The sequence below is a fragment of the Xenia sp. Carnegie-2017 genome, unplaced genomic scaffold (assembly GCF_021976095.1).
Source record: "Xenia sp. Carnegie-2017 unplaced genomic scaffold, XeniaSp_v1 HiC_scaffold_23, whole genome shotgun sequence".
NCBI lineage: Eukaryota > Metazoa > Cnidaria > Anthozoa > Malacalcyonacea > Xeniidae > Xenia > Xenia sp. Carnegie-2017.
In genome coordinates this window covers 13,226,259-13,243,419 of record NW_025813486.1, presented here as the reverse complement: position 1 = coordinate 13,243,419, position 17,161 = coordinate 13,226,259, and the positions used below count along the sequence as shown (strand labels likewise).

At 32.2% G+C, this 17,161-nt stretch overlaps 1 protein-coding gene across 1 annotated transcript in view; it reads right to left on the bottom strand.

The window, feature by feature from the left end:
* The window catches only part of LOC124449147 (tolloid-like protein 2), an 18,147-nt gene extending 986 nt beyond the window's left edge, over positions 1-17,161 (bottom strand). Inside the window, exons 1-9 of the mRNA XM_047000098.1 lie at positions 17,073-17,161; positions 14,707-14,922; positions 13,969-14,237; positions 10,589-10,691; positions 9,842-10,183; positions 9,370-9,408; positions 8,345-8,459; positions 4,543-4,614; positions 58-129 (exon numbers count right to left, since the gene is read on the bottom strand). Of these exons, the coding sequence (XP_046856054.1) occupies positions 58-129; positions 4,543-4,614; positions 8,345-8,459; positions 9,370-9,408; positions 9,842-10,183; positions 10,589-10,691; positions 13,969-14,166 (941 nt within the window). The 5' untranslated portion in view covers positions 14,167-14,237; positions 14,707-14,922; positions 17,073-17,161. The remainder of the gene's footprint in view (positions 1-57; positions 130-4,542; positions 4,615-8,344; positions 8,460-9,369; positions 9,409-9,841; positions 10,184-10,588; positions 10,692-13,968; positions 14,238-14,706; positions 14,923-17,072) is intronic.

Below are 17,161 nucleotides of genomic sequence, written 5' to 3'. Positions count from 1 at the left end.
TAATTTATTACATATTAATTAATTTATGTACATATTTCCATAAAATGCTGTACTTACAGAGTTTTTAAAGACGTCAATCCGTTGAATGCTTTTTCGTCAATTTCATAAATTTTATTATTTGTCACACTTCTATATAAAGGTAATTATAAAAATAAAACTAGAATGGTCTGAGCTTAAATGTATATATAGGGAAAAAACTGACGAACAAATGGATTCATGGTGGGTAGAAAAACAATGTTTCGAAAGTTTAGTAAAAATATAAATAGTTCATGTAATACACGCGGGCACCAAAAGAAATCAAAGTAATTCAGAAAATTTATTGTTGACTTTTAAGCTAAGAAGATTGCGATAGGTGATTGTTAATTATGAGGCGCTGAAGCGGATAAAACTGATGTGTTCCAATTATTTCATGTAAGCAGTATTAAATATTTCTTTCAAGTTGCAAATAATTGTTCTAAGTAACCAATATTTGTTCTGTGCTCCAATTATTCGATCTGAGAAGTAAATATTCGTTGCAGGTTGTCAATATTCTTCTAATTTCAAATAAATTATTCCTAAATAAATTTGGATGAACTTTGAAAAATTCATTCCAATTGTGCAAAAATGAGTTGGAATTGTTTTCAAAAATACGTTCCAATTAGGCATAATTATGATCCTTTACGGCCTTGTTTGCATAATTTATTTAAAGGTTTTCCAAATTATACAAATATGGCATCGCCAAACACTAAAAAAGGTTTTTCAGGTTTTTACAGCAAAATCAGTCATTGCACAAATCCAAAGTATTTTTGATGAAGATTCGTTTTTGAACAACCCAGAAGCATCACTTAACGCGCTGGAGAATCGTAGAGCACGAAATGCATGATGTTTGTGCGACTTTCATTGTATTTCTTAATACAATGAATATTGGCGATGGTCATTTGTGGTCAAATATATCAGATCTTCTTGCCGTTCTAATTCTAATTAAAATTCAAGTAAAGAACGAAGCGGAGAGTATACAAAATGGGAAAACTCAAAGCTCATCCTATTGGTCCTCAAATGACACAAAGCACAAATATAAATGGAGGACGTCCTCGCTATTAAATCAGCGAAAACCAGATTGTATTTCGTAGGTCCAAACATTTTACCTAGGCAAAAACAGCAAAAATTTTTGAAATCTCTGAGTGAGCATTACGCAGAAGAAGAAATGACCTTGACTTTACACTGGAAAACTTTTCTTTAATTTCGGACGAGGAACTTTGTCGCATAATTCAAAATATACGGAATTTAACGCCAAATAACGGACAGTCGCTCATGCTTGGGACTCTTCGCAGCAGAGGACTTCGAATCCAAAATGTAGAGCTCAACAATGTCTACGAGTAGTAGACTCAGTGAAAACAGCTTTGCGTCGCCACGTAGCCATATATAGAAGAAGATACACTGCTCCTTACCCTAACTATCTATATGGTGCTTGGATGAGAATCACAAAATGATTCATTGGAGATTTGTTGTACACGCCTGTATTGATGGTTTTAGCCGTATGATAATCTATTTAACAAGCGCTGACAACAACCTTGCATCCACTGTTCTTTTCATTTTTTTTAGAGTGGCTGAATATGGTCTTCCCTTAATGACAAGAAAAGATCATGGCTTACAAAACGTTTATGCAGCCATCTGTATGTTGCATCACAGAGGGACGAACTGTGGTAATATCCTCACCGGCAGATCTGTACATAATGTGCGTGTTCAGAGGCTACACAAGGATGTGCATGCTAGAGTGCTACGGCATTATGTCAAATCAGTTTATAGACCCAGTTAAAAATGTTGATCTATGCACAATGATGACTTAAACTGGCTAAATGCATAAGGTTGAGTGTAACATGAAGAATAATCAAGGCCTCGCGGTTTTAGTATGTTTTATCTTTTATAGCAAAACTGAGGCAGATAAAATATACCTAGATAATTCTTCATATAAAATGAAAACCAAATCGAATGGTTGTTTCATTGTTTATTCAAAAATTAGACATTGAAAATTGTGAGAAAGGTGCAATGTGCAATAACAAGCAAAATTAAGTGTTCTTTTCTATCTCGCACAATTTGCTTTATGTTTTGCATGAATGATAATATAGTAGCATGGGAAAATTTCTCATATCCAACGCCATTTTGTGATAGGAGGATTTCCCTTATAGCCCATCAAACATGCAGACTTTTTTCAATTATTAATCCTAGTAATAAGCTTCTTACGATGCTACATAAAACCTTAATTACCTTCTACTTGAGTTCTTAAATCTGAATCAATAACTTGATCCACAACAGCATGGCTTTTGCAATCAAATTTACTTGCAATGGTTTGATTTTAGGTCATAACAACACAATGGGTATGGCCAGGTGTTGTAGCAATTTCCCTCTACAATTGCTAGAGGGGTTTCTCCATCCCTTAAGGATGAAAAGTAATACCTATTTACTTTAGGGAAGAGAAAGCTATTACACACATAAAAAACATTATTATGAAACATCATTTAATTTGAAAATATAATAAAGGTCAAAAATCACTATTGCAAGTATGATGGAATTGTGTAACCTTTTTTATCTTTACATATTTTTCTTTTAAAATGTAAGGCTTCAACAGAATACATTCACTTTTCCGGCATTGGCATCAGAAACGTTTGCTAAATTGATCGGCTGCAATATTCCATAGCATGCCTTTTGGAAAATTCATCAAAACGGAATGTCATACACATTAGTCATTGTGTAGAAAATTCATAAAACAAAATCCAACATGACAAGCCTAGCTATGCAAAGTCTGAAATATGAAGACTGCCTTTGTTAACAAATAAAATACATAGCACATTAGAACTGGAAAAATAGCAATGAAGCTTGCAATTAACACAGTGCCAGGCTATTGAGATAAAACACCAAAGACTTCTTGATAAATGCCATGCAAGGAATGCTGTGCTAGCTTATCTACATTTAGGGTCCTGTTATGCAAATGCTCTCGTGTCTTCGTTCACATTATATCATAAAATAAATAATTGTTAAAAATTTTTTTAGAACTGGACGAAAATTGTCTATCAATAAAATTAGTGGTGTAATCATGTATCTACTCATTACAATTAAAAAACATTACTCTCAATACAATTTGAAAAGAAAATGCTCACTTTAGTGTATTCAAATGGACTGTCTTATAAACAGCTAAATTGTTCAACAATCTGTCATCGCAGAGTCTTGCTATTCAAATGAGTTTGGACTGGAAAGCCATAAACCACATTTCCATACTTTTTGAGTGCAGCTAGAGCACTGTTAGTAGGCACGTGATGTTCCTAAGGATCAATTATAAAAACAAGATTTTTGTAGATAGTTTTTCCTACATTCAGTTCTTTACGTTTTCTTTTCTTTCTAAAAAACAAGGAGGCTGATCTTATTGTGCTTGAGCTTTCTCTTGATGTGGAGTCAGGAGTGGGAGCTCGTAGAACCACTCACAGAAGAAACAGAAGGATCGTTAGCACGCAACGTTGGGAATCGCCTATGCAGCTCATCAGATAAAGATAAGGCCATATTATCTTCCTAGATTTTTTGTTCCCTTCTTTTATCTTTATATTCACACCACTTAACTCAGACATGCGTTCTAGGGCTTCTTGTATCATCACCTGGCAATCTCGACGAGAAACATCCTTCGATGACGCCATTTTCAATTGTGACGTGACGGCTGGACGTCCCAAGGTGAAATGTCACCACTGAGTGACATCTGAGCACAGTGACACGTGCACGTCACGCGCAAAACGAGGCCGCAAAGATCATAATTAGAAAGGATTCATGTGCAATAGAAACGCATTTTTGAAAACAATTCCAACTCATTCTTGCGCAATTGGAATGAATTTTTCAATAATTTATTTTAAATTAGAACGAATATTGGCAACTTGCAACGAATATTTACTTCTCAGATCTAATGTTTGGAGCAGAGAACAAATACTTGTTTTTTAGAACGATTATTTGCATCTTGAAAGAAATATTTAGTATTCCTTAGATCGAATATTTGGAACATGCTTCGGCGCCTCATAGTTAATAGTAGAAATTGAAGAAGATATTAATGCTATACAGCATGGAGTAAAGTACAACAGATACTACGTTCTGTCGATATAATCATTTTCAGATTTAAAAATTAACAATGTTTTTGTACCTACATCTTTTTGTTAACAATCCCTTTATACATACTGTGCACAAAATACAGGGAAGAACACTTTAAAATATCTGTTTGGAATTATTTACAGATAATTTTTCAAACTTTACTCAATTTTATTTTCAGAATTTTTGTTTAAAATATTTTGCTCAAATAAATTTTGCAAAATAGAGCAGTTTCCCTTCCGCAAAAACAATGCAGATAGCAACCAATTGACAGGTAAGATCGTTTTGTTGTGTTTTCTGTGTTCAAATGTCAGCGAAAAGTAGCTAACCCAATTCTTATTTGAATTTCTGTTTATCGTATACGACGTTCTGCGGCAGTTAAATTCCCTTTGGCACTTAAGAAAAGATGTAATTATTTTTATGCCTATAACAAAATAAACTTACAAATACTCCAAACGAGGGAGATTTTTAAATTGGAAAGCAACCATTCGGACCAAAGAACCGTCATCAAATTGTCTAAAAACAAGATAAGCTCCTACAATACGTAACTATGGTTAATTATAATTTGCACTTATATATTCAAGAGCCCAGAAAAATGGTTTTCACAAGTGGTTAATAGAGTTGCAGTGGTCTATTTCACCTCTGCAGTTTTTTCTACTAACATATGGAGCATGCTATTGATACATCATATATTTGAAAACTATGAATTGTTTTTTTTCTTACATAAAAAACTATCACGAGAAACGCTGAAGAACTTTAATTTTTTGGAAGTATTATTTTCGAACTAAATGCTACCATTTAATTTCCATTCACCGAACATGGCTTCTTTGCATTGTTGGATCATGCATAATAGATTTTATTTAATGATATTCTTTTTTAATTTTTGCAAAATTTTTTATCAAAATGTGTAAAAACTGCTAGATTTATTCTCTAAGTTTTAAAGCTATGAAAATTTAAGACGGTAGGAATGAGGAGTGATTTTTTTTTGTGAAGGATGAACGATGTAGGTCAACGGACTACAGTTGTCGTAATAACCCACCTCTATCCCAACAGTTAATAATCACTGCTATTGTTCACAAAACTAAGATGATAAAGTAAAAATAACAAAAAAATATATTTTTTAGTATCGTTGTTGTTCATTTCGTTCCTGTAAGAACAATAATGTCATTATTTACTTTTATTTTTTTAAAAATAAGCAGCAGGCGAATCCTAGTCTGCAATCTAGTTGGCAGTAGCTACGGGCTGAATTTTGCGATATTTGCTCGAGGTCCAAAAATCTAAAGCTAAATACTTAAGGAAAATCAAATTTATGAGCTCATATATTGGTTATTCCAATATGGCTATGAACTTGAACAGCCAGACTTGAACAGCCAAACTACTCATTTTCATAGACATTACATTCAAATCCTGCTTCTGAATCGTTGGGTTCTTTTATTATTTTCCCTTAACATATCTTCAACTGATTCTCCCAGCTACATTAATGATTTTGCTGCAAAATTAAAAATGAGATCGCCACACTTAACTGGGCATTATCACTAAAAATACGGAAATACGTATATGAATTACTGATAAGTTAAAGCAAATCTATTAAGCATTGTATCAAACTTGCTTAGCAAAGCTCATTCAATATGTGTTTACATATTTATTTGACATGTCATTTATAATAAATATGAAAAGCATAAGAAATAGATGTTTATGTTTGCTCTATATTAAATATTTACTCTCTTCAAGAAAGAAAAAATACATACCAACTCTACTCATTTCAAGGAGGTTCACAATTTAAGGCTAGCTCGATTACCAATTTAGTTTTAGTTATATTGTGAGACTTCTATAGAGGTGTCCCAAAACAAATCGCTGTCCCAGTTAATAAATAATAGTTGAAAACTGGAAAAATCAATTTTTTGCGATTGACAATGGTATTTCATAAAATGCATTTATACATTTGTGTGCAGCACTAAAATTGTTGCCATTAGGAATTTAGGACTTTTGTGAATATAAATTTAAAATACAGCTGTTTCTGAATTCTGTTCAGCTATAGTATTTGACAAACCTAAGCGCCACAGCCAACTAAACATCTTGTTTGATCACTAAACTATGTTCTATACTATGACCAAACACGTTTGAAATTCTTTACAGAACAAGCGTTATAGATCTGGCACGCGATGAGTTGCTGACAGTATTTATAATCTGTGCGAAGCAATAAATGAGATTTTCAAAATATTCGTACTAGGATCGTTGATCATGGCTGTAGGATTACATGCTGAAGCAGAAGAACTGTGAAAAGAATTAGATAGGTTTCCATGTTGGTAAAATAAATTTATTCCTCTCGGGCAGAAATCGTAAAGGCTTTGGTCAAGTTTGTTACCTGAAAGTATGTCATGCAATTTGAAAATTTCATGAGCAAGCCATGAAAATAGGCCGCATTGCGCGTGCGCAGATTACATAATCCAATCAGTCATAAATCTTAATATAGAGATATAAGGTTGGTCATGCAATTTTGAAAGTGCATGTCCAAACCATGCAGCAAGCAAACCACGCAATTTACGCGCAAAATTCGACGTACTACACCGAGAATGGGTTATAAATGAGTAGAATATTGATTGTAGATATTATTTCGGCTAAAACATAAAATAATTAGTGTACAAAAATAACAAAAAAGATAAATTAATTCTCAAACTATTTGCTGAACTAAGTTTGAACATTCTTGAGAAAATTTCTACTCGTACACTGTATGACCTGCATGACCACTAGTGTCGCCACTTGTTTTTTTTTTACTCACGCTTTGACGTTTTAAATGACGCTTTATGTGGGTCAGTGAATATACGATGAAACACGTGACTTGTGACATTGTATTTGAATGTCAGGATTCCCTTCAAGCGCTTTTTCTAACCATTCATGAATGGAATCTTCTCTAATTTTGCTCTAGTCAATGATTTTTTTCATTCTTTCTTTACCTGCTCTTACTAACACATTGCTCGTATCCTCACATTCAAAAGAACATTCATCCATCTTGGAAAAGTTCCATAAATAAAAGCACAAATTTTCCACATTAAATATTTTTTCTTTAATGATGTAGAAATAATTGTTGAAAAAACTTTTAAAACGTTCCCGTAGTTCTTGCAATGAACATAATTGTTTCGCTAATGATATGACTATTTCATGTAAGTTTTGTAAAATTATTTTGTGACTTAAGCATAAACTGTAAGCAAAAAATAACTATTTCATGATGTTTATGCCAAAATACTAAACGTGTATAACACAATAAATCTTCTATTGTTGCTGTACCCTGTGGGGTAGCATTTCACACAAAAGCATTGTTTGTTTTACAATATGGCGTCTATATCAGAAGTACGCCGCAAAAAGCTCCTTATTTCATTTTCCCCAAAGGTGTTAAATTGGCACTCTGAGAACAAAGTTTAACAACCTTTGCCAACAAGACTATTTTGTTAAAATGTTGTTCTATCTGGACTTATCAGACAGTATTAAACATATATTCCTTTTATATATTTTGTTTAATAACTCGTATAAAGAGAACAAATCTTAACGTTTATTAAGTATCATCATCGTCTGTAAAATCACCAAAGTTACTTTGGTGGTTTTTATTTTTTCTGATGAATTCGTTTGCCACCTCAACCAATCTTATCTCGTCAGTTATTTTCTTGTGTGTATATAATTATGCATCATTTTTCAATCTTTGTTCTTTCATGTTAGGTCTAGACCAAGTTTTAACCCTCCAAGTCATTGGGAATAATTTTTCTCCTTATGCCGATGTGGCAGAATTAATGTGAATCAGTTTGGAATATTTAACGAGCTTACTTATCATCGACTTTATTCAAGAGTTTTCAAGGCACTTAAAACATCAAGAGAACATTCGATCCTTTTGTCTTTCATTTACATTTTAAAAAGTTCAGCGAAAGATTTTCACATTTAACTGCGTTGTAACGTGTTGGCAAAAATGCCATCAGTAGCTTGTTGCCTTAAGCTTTTGCTTATATTTATGTTGACATTTTTGTGACAGTAAATTTTCCTTTTGCCTATTTGACCATTAGAAACTCTTTCAGCTTGTTAGTAGGCTTGGATGGATTAATTTAAGAATATCTTACAGTAAGAGGGATAAATTTGAACAATATAATTGTGGACCAACAAAAATGAGAAATGGACAAAATAGAGATGCTTTACAAATTAATTATCTTTTATCGGTTGCTATATATGACATAGTGCAAAAATATCTGTATATGAAACTTACATAACAGTCGTTGCAATTGGAAAAATATACGGTATTTCCATTAAATCCCGTGCAGATACCACCACTTGTGATTTGTTACCTCGCAAATAAGTGCAAACAACAGAAGAAGCACAGTCTGCAATGAAAATTGGAATAAGCAATGTGAAAAGGACATGAGAATTTTTTTTTCACTCGAATCACTCCTAGACGGCTTACTAAGCAAACCATCTATCATGAGTGTGAAATATAAAAGCATAGAAGCATTTATAACTTTAGATACACAATCTAAATCTAAATGTTTTAAAATTCGTAAAATTTAAGTTTAAAGGGTGCTGGTATATAGTAAATGTTATTACGCAACTTGTGCTTAAAACACGGGCATCTACTTACCTGAATACCTTACTACACCCAGCGATCAAGCGAATAATGTCAATATAAATTATAAGAACTCAGTTTTAGTTTCAAATACTTTTACAAAAAGCTACTTGTTATGCGTTTCTGAAGAATAAAGTATAACAAAGCTTTTATGAAATTCAAAACGTTAATAGAACCAAAAACGAGGAGCAATAATTTATTTTTATATACCTAGATCTGTCACCACTTTAATGACAAAATAAAAATATTCATGCTTGTATTTTTTACTGTCATCAAAATTAACACATATTAAAATATGCACACACATCAGTTTCTTCTAAGATTTCTGAAGCAATCGCTTTGTTACGTAATAAGATGATAAAGAACACCTTAAAAGCATATGTAAATGCTATAGACGCAAAACGACCTATAAAGAAGGCTTTTTGTGAAAACGTCGTTTAAATCTAAAAGCACTCCTACTGGCTAAAGCAAAGGTACAGCGTGAGAGAAAGGTTGGCTCATAGATCAATAAAATACAGCAACTTACTAGTTTTAAGAAAATGAAATATTGGCGAAAAGAAAATATTAGATCTATCACTATGCAGCAGATAATAGAGATTTTACTGCTCCACGAATTAGCTACAAAATAATAATCACTATTGGATAAAAGCCTTTGATATTAGAAAACTTACCCGGCATGTCTTTCTCTTTGCACGAATGAGTTATTTCCTCTAAAACATTTAAAACAAAGTTGCTTTGATATTTTTTGACAGATTTTAAGCTCTTTATTTTCACTGAAATTTGATTCATTATTGTAATCAATCATTTTGCACATATACGGTTTAATTTGTTCAGTGATTAGTAAATAACAGTAATATCGCTAAGATTGCGCTCTATAAACATTTACAATATTGGCAAAAATTTCAATTAAACCTGTTTATTAAAAATTTTAGAAGTATTTAAGTTGAATAAGTAATACAAACTGATGGTTTTTTATTTGGAAAAACTAAATTTGTGTAATGCATGGTGGCATCAGTTACTGAAACTGGAGGTTTTTCTCTCATGGTTATAACATTGATTATAGACATTCACAAGCTTAAACAAAGATGCTATTTTCACCAGCAATAGACATTTTTAATAAGTAAATAAGTAAAATTGATATACCTGAAACTGCTCGATAAAAAAGTTTGAAACCAGTACCAACGTTCTTGTTGTCGGACTTGAATATCACCAACAATGTATGCTTCTGAGAAGTGAAGCTTGGCGGAAGATCTTGTCCGCAAAACCCTGGTTCCTGATGTGACCTTCCATCGTCCTTAAACTGAACTGAATCTTTTGCACATTGTTTCGCTTCCTCTATGTCCAAATATGCAAACTCAACTCGTATACGCTGTCCAAATGGTACTTTTATTTCCCATGTCTGTTTCATATTGTTTAGGTAAAATGTGGGATAATAGGGTGATGTAAGAAATCCAAAGGTTTTGTTTGTAATGCTTGTGCTCATTTCTAAAAAGATGTAAAAGCGACTTACGATCAAAATAGACTAATATTTCGTATGACCTCACTTTAATTTACTTAAGTCACTATAAATGGTAATAATGTTTTTAATAGAAAACGTAACAAGTTTTGCTTTATGTTATTCCGCTTATTTTTATCTATTAAAATGTCTCAGTAACAATAGTTTCCTTTACAGATGGAAAAGTAACAAACACATATTGGTTAATTGTAACTTGAATGTAATTTAATTCTAACTTGAGACTAAAATTTATAAGGCAAACACACCTAGTCACACCTAGATTAAGGACTTGCAGCTTTCAATTTTTATTGCTCATAACATTTGCTCAGGAATTTGATGAAGTGATACATTTCAACATTTTATGTTTCAAAAAATACAAAATTGTTAAAAATTACCTTGTGCGTTCTGTGGTCGAGGATTGCACACACTTTCCTTGAAGACTATATTGTCAATACTAGCTTCACTCAAGTAATCAAGGAGTGATGCTTTTATGATAACCTAAAGCAAAAAAGTGAATTATATTTATATTGCTATAAATTGTCATTTGCCGAAAACATGCTTGCCTAAAAAATCTTTTTGTTATTTTATCTTGACAAGTGCAAATTTCAAAAACCTAATGCTGCAAACAGGAGATTTTTTTATTAGACTATTGCTTCATGTATTAATAATATGCATGAAAAAGTTTCTTAAGTCTGATTGAATAAAAACAGTGCACTTTATCGTAAATACCAATGGCAAAAATGTGAAACACAGAGCAAAACAGAAAAACAGTGCAATTTTTTGAAAAATGCGCTCCTGTTTGCTTAGTAAAATAAAGAAATGATGCAAAAGCCAATGAAGTTAAAATATTTCAAAAGCGTAAAGTTAAAGTAGTGTAAACAAAGTAATTAGAACGGCTGGCATAAGTTTTGAGTAAATTTCCTTTAGCGATGGAGTTTACAGTTCACTGTTTGCAAAGTGTTTCTGGATGAAAATAACACTGCTAAAAGTAGATACCTTGTTCTAGCTGCGTGTGCGGAGGCTATGGTGTGGAAAGTAATATCCGACGGAATTTAAAAATTGTTAATTTCTTCAACTTGTTGTTAAAAGCAGATTCCTCAGCGTTACAAGGATAGCTCTCCTTTAAAAGTTCGAACAAAATTACCTTCATGTTTTTGGGTGTGATTTACCTTTTTCTTGGGATAGTACAATCGTCATTGAAAAGTTGCGTAACTTTCATTTACGACTATTCTTTGACAGAAAATAATATGCTTCTTAATCATGTCCAAGCTAGAGAAATTTTGTTGCCAACGTGGAAATTATCTTTATGTTTTCTTACATAGCGAGATAAGATATCTTTCTTTGTAAAAGCAACGCTGCAATATTGACAGACACATGACTTCACAAACGTTTCACAAACAAAGCCATATAAATATATGTAGCTGCGTACTTCAAGTAAATAAGTTTTTGAAAAGCAAAAATACCAGCTCCATATATATTCACAGTGAAGTTTCAAGTAGTGTATGGGTAAAATATTTTAATTTGGCATGCCCAAAGAAGATTATAATCTGCACCAACTTGCTTTATCTTTTTGTTTATAATTTCAAGTCGAACTGCTATTAGCCTATTTACACCAGCCAAAAGTGCTTCATTAACAAAAGCGTAACCAATTTTTCAAAAAGTTAGAAACCAAGAACTTTATATTACAGGCAACATCAAACATCAAGCATTGCAGTCTGCTTTAGAAGTCTACTGAACGGCGATACAGAGAATGCACAACCCTTATGAGCTCAGAAAATTCATTGACAGTGAGAGCTTGTTAATAAAAATACTATTCTATCGTGACAATATAAATGATGTACTTCTTATTCATGGTTTATCACAAGAAGCATTTGAATTGAAAAATAGCAAGATAGATAGAATTAGTTGCGCCGCCAAAGCGGAATGTCGGAGGTTTTCGTAATTGCATGCTGTAATGATATAATCTGCAAAAAGGAAATATATTTCATAGAAACTTTACTTGGGCATATCGCGCATAAAGGAGCAACCCCCTCACTTATTGCATTTGGGGCCACACTAGAAAGAATACAAAAATACGTGCATTATGCAAATCAAGAATTGGTATTACAATTAAGACCTTCAAAATAGTAGACCGTAGGATGAGCATCGAAAAGATGCTCAGAAAACGAACTCCTTTGCACCCTTCTTGAGGCTATATAATTTTTACAGGAGTAGATAGATAATAACTTCTTAAACTTAAAATCAGTTGCTCCCCAAGCGAAACAGGTGCACAATTGAGCGAAATCTTTGTTCAACGTTTGCGACTTATGTGCTTTAATAAATTGAGCTGCTATTATTTTGTGCTATATACGCATGCACAAACTTGCAAAAGTCTTATTACGCACGCGCACTTCCGGAATTTTGCTTCTAAGTGGAAACATTCTTGTCATAAACAAAACTCTCATGGAGAAAGTTATACTTGAATTCTATTACGAATTGAGCATTTAGACGGCGTTATGGAGAATGTCAAGTGCCAAAGGTGGACACCAGTCTTTGTTTTTTGGGTTAAAGTAAATTTGTAGATTGTAGAATGCCATCCACAACAGAGAAATTAGGGAAGAGCTTTCTTTACTGGCACGGGTTGATGCTGAAAAGAAAGATCTTTCATTCTGTCTATGTATATATATAAGCAGAATTAATATGATTCCAATTTAGTAAGGATGTAATACCTAACCAAACATTTATAGAAGCATACCTACGAAGACAAAACTTTGTAATCTACTTGCAATTAATGCTTTCCTAACAGAAGTTTTAACAGTGAATAAAATATTAAATAGAAGTGAGGTAATTGTCGATAAATTGATCTGAACGTATATGTTATCAAAAACCAAGATTGGCATCAACGAAATGGATGAATCATTTATCTAACGAGCATGAAACATGTTTTCATTACAGTTATTTAATAAAGCATTAATTCTTCAATTAGGTTTCCTAAAAGTTGATATAAGTAGTATGAACAAGCAAGTGGACATTGTTGCACTGTTTGTCCTATTATTTATCTTAAATTTCAAAGTGATTGATATGTACTTACCATAAAATGTAACAATGGTATTGACCAAATTTAGCTGATATGATAAGTACTGTTTGTTAATCGTAAATGTTTTAGTATTCGTCAAAAATAGAATGCTTCCTAATGCTTGTTAAGAAATATTTTAGAAAATACAGGTGAGTATAGACATTTGCGTAACAATGTCGTTCTGTCACTGTCACTTTGTAATCCTCGGCAAATTTATATATTCTCCGTCATGTTTGATAAAGATGGGTTTTTCGCCTAGCAAACTTGTATTGTATTGACTGAAAATTAGCAGTTAATAAAACAGATTTTGACCCAACAACTGACAGTTTTTAATAAAAAATTTTATATCGTTTCTCTTTGCTTAACACAAAAATTTAATGAAAACCTTAAGGTAAAACCCCCATCTATCCTAAATTCGCGTGCTTAGTACATGTTATTCGGGTGTGCGCATTCGTAGATAGCACAAAATGATGGCAATGAAGAGCATGAATCGCAAACGAAGAGCATGAATCGCAATGAAGAGCATGAATCGCAATGAAGAGCATGAATCGCAAACTTTGAAGGAAGATTTTCTCATTTGTTCAACGGATTCTGGTTAAAAAGGTTATTATCTATCTACTCATGTAAAAATTATGTAGCCTCGAGAGAGGCGCAACGGAAGACATCTTTTGGATGCTCATCCTACGGCCTATATTGCAAATTATTAAAAATTTTATTAACCTTAAACTCAATGACGAGCCCAAGGAAAACCATTCCACTCTTCCAATCTAAAGACTGGTCAGATCCTTTAACTTGCCATATTTTCTCTTGTTTCATGTTTCTTGGTTGTACGTAAACGGTAAGTTGAGACGACTTTCCAAATATTTTATATTCAAAATTCATACAAGTCCCTCTGACAGCGTCATAGTTTGATCTCATCCATGGTGATATAAGTAAATAAATTGAATATTTTGAGGAATTTGGTTCCTTGAAGCATTGCAATCGATAACCTGTTAAAAATAGTTTTATTAACTAAGAATATGAAAAACAGTATAATTAGTTGACACTGCTCTCCTATTTTCTACCGAGGTTAGGGCATTAATAAACTAACTTAGAAAGAAAATATAACAGAAACAAACAAATGAAATATTTATGTTTAAGATTTTTATATATTTATAAAATATTCATCATGTCTTTGCTCAAAATCAAACTCTGGCAAAGGTAATATCAAAGGTAATATTTTGAAGTGATGATGAACGTGATATTTACCTTTTACAGGTTGACAACTTATTATTTCCTTACAGATATTTCCAGGAAAACATTTAATTTGCTTACTCTCACTAAATACTCTCCCGACTGATAAAAGGTTTCAAAAATATAGGTTTTTATCATCATCATTTTAATCAAACTGAAAGTTATTTAATAATACTCAGCCTTAAATTTTCAAAATTGTTAAAACATAAAACTCAAAAAACAAACTTTTGCCAGTTATGCACTCTTCATAATTGTCTGTTTTAACTGCACGTCTTGCACATGACTCTGCTCTACATGTATATCTGGAGTGGAAAATACATCACAGCTTGTTGCAAGCATTTTAACTTCGTTGCTTTGAAGAGCCCTTGACCAAAACATTGGAGGTTTGATTTTTCCCATAAACGCGTTTCGATTAAAATTTACTTGTCCTGAGCAGTTTGACTAACAAGAAAAAAATTGCAAAAAAGTTCCAAGTTATTAGGTTAAACATGATTTTTTTGTCATAGTCTTATTCCAAATATTATTTGCTTATTCGAGTTTATCAAACTGTTCATCTTCGTAAAAAGAATAGTTATATCTTGCAAAAAACAAAATCTGCAGCTCTTTATTATGAACATATTTTAACTACGTTGAACCATCATATTTACTTTGCAGATTGTTACTATCATATGCTATTTGACGTTTGCCTTTGGCTTTCATTACGTTTTTGCAATTTGAGTGTAACCTAGGTTGAATTGCTGGCATGTACTATTATCCTGTGCCATTTATTATAAAAAGGCGTCGTAATTTTTTGAATTATATTGCAATTTTTTCGGATTGTTTCTTGGTTTAAGTACCATTAGGCAATTATACTTAAAATTAGTCATAAGGTGAAAAGAAAAATTCTGTAAAGTCTTTAAAATGGCCCAGTCAGAGCTAAAATTATGAAAATCATTACATAGCATAATATTCTTGCATAGCTAGACGAAGATTTTGCTATACATGGATACAACCTAAACAAATAAAGTGCGATAACGCATCATATTTTAGGTCAAAAGAGCTTCATACCACTCTTTAATCTTGGGGCATTACAATAAAACATGTGACCAAGTACTGACAATTTAATCAAGTCCTTCTAAAGCATGTTCAAACACCGCTCGTTGAGCAAATCTATTTGGAAAAAACACTTCCTACAATACTCAGAAACTATCGTACCATTCCACATGGAACAACATGTAAGACCCAATCGAAAATGTTAAAGCAAAAAGAACTAAGTAATAAAATTCCATATTATGTTAAACAAAACTGCAAAACAATTATTTAGAAGTTTTGCAATCTGATAGAACGGCAAAACAAAAGGGAAAGGAATGTGCTGAAACACAACAGAAGGCTAAACAAAAATTCATCCAAGTTGGAGATTACGTCCTGGTACAACAAAAGCATCAAAATAAGTTTTCCACCTCCTTCCAAAGAGAGCTTATGAAAGCTATTAAAGTAAACGGACCAAAAATAGTTTATGAAAATAAGAATGGACAAATTCATCGAAGGAATTCAGCTTCTATAAAAGCCATGGTTTATTAATTGAATTCCATTCATGATATAGCACGCTGTCAGTCATATTTGGCTACACGATTTTAGAGAGTGAGGCAATGTTAAAATAAAAAATTTAAAATGCCAGCTTAACTGCAAAATAGGCAAAGGAATAAAATTGAAAACTTGAAGTTGTAGAAAGAAAGTTTCAGTGTATTTTTGTGTTGTTTAGTTACCTCAAATGACTGTCCTAGTGGACGGTCCACCTTTATCAAATCATGCCTATGTATTTACTATCCAACTAATATGCATATAAATAATATTCAATATACCACATCCACTGCAACGTTAATTCTAAGCATTTTTTCTATTATTAGCTACATATAATTTATTAAGATATAAACTTAATAATATATATATTCTTTACGTCTATTTGGTTTCAAGATACGCCCAGACCGAATTCTAAAAAATTGTAACTTAATTGCTTCTACCTGATGTTCTATCAAAAATTACTCATGACAACTCCCAAGGCTAGAAAGAAAGCCAGGAGATTTTTTCCAAAATGCTTTGATTAATGTTAATGCTGAGTTAAAGATAGAGGTAATTAAAAGGAAAAATTGACTCTAAAACATGTATCTCAAGGATGAATCATTTAAAGATATACAGCACCTCATGATAAAAGTTGTGTCTTTCAATTTAATGGTATATAATGTTATGTGTGAAGGCTATTTCATAAAATAAAAGTAATCCAACATAAAAAAGTTGTTATGAAAGCATAGAACTGTAAAAATTCGTAAAAATAAAGATTACTTATAAAAATCAAATCTTGCAAGACTTACATCGATACGAAAAGATTACACAGATGGGTTATTTGAACAGACATCTAAATGTAATTTGTAACATGCAAGCAAACAATCATAAATGAATCGCTCATCACTGTGTTTTTTACATCCTTTTTTTGCGGAATCGATTTAACCAAAAAAGAGGTTGGAAATGAGCTTTTCTGTATTTAAATCACGTTCTGTTACTGTCTTAAAACGGCGAGAGAAAACTAATTTACGCCATTACAAAATAATATTTACCTTTCCTATCATGACCACCATATATTCCTCAGGTGAAAATATGCTTTGTCCAAGCACTTTGTTTTCTAAATTAGTCCTTTTGCCATTAA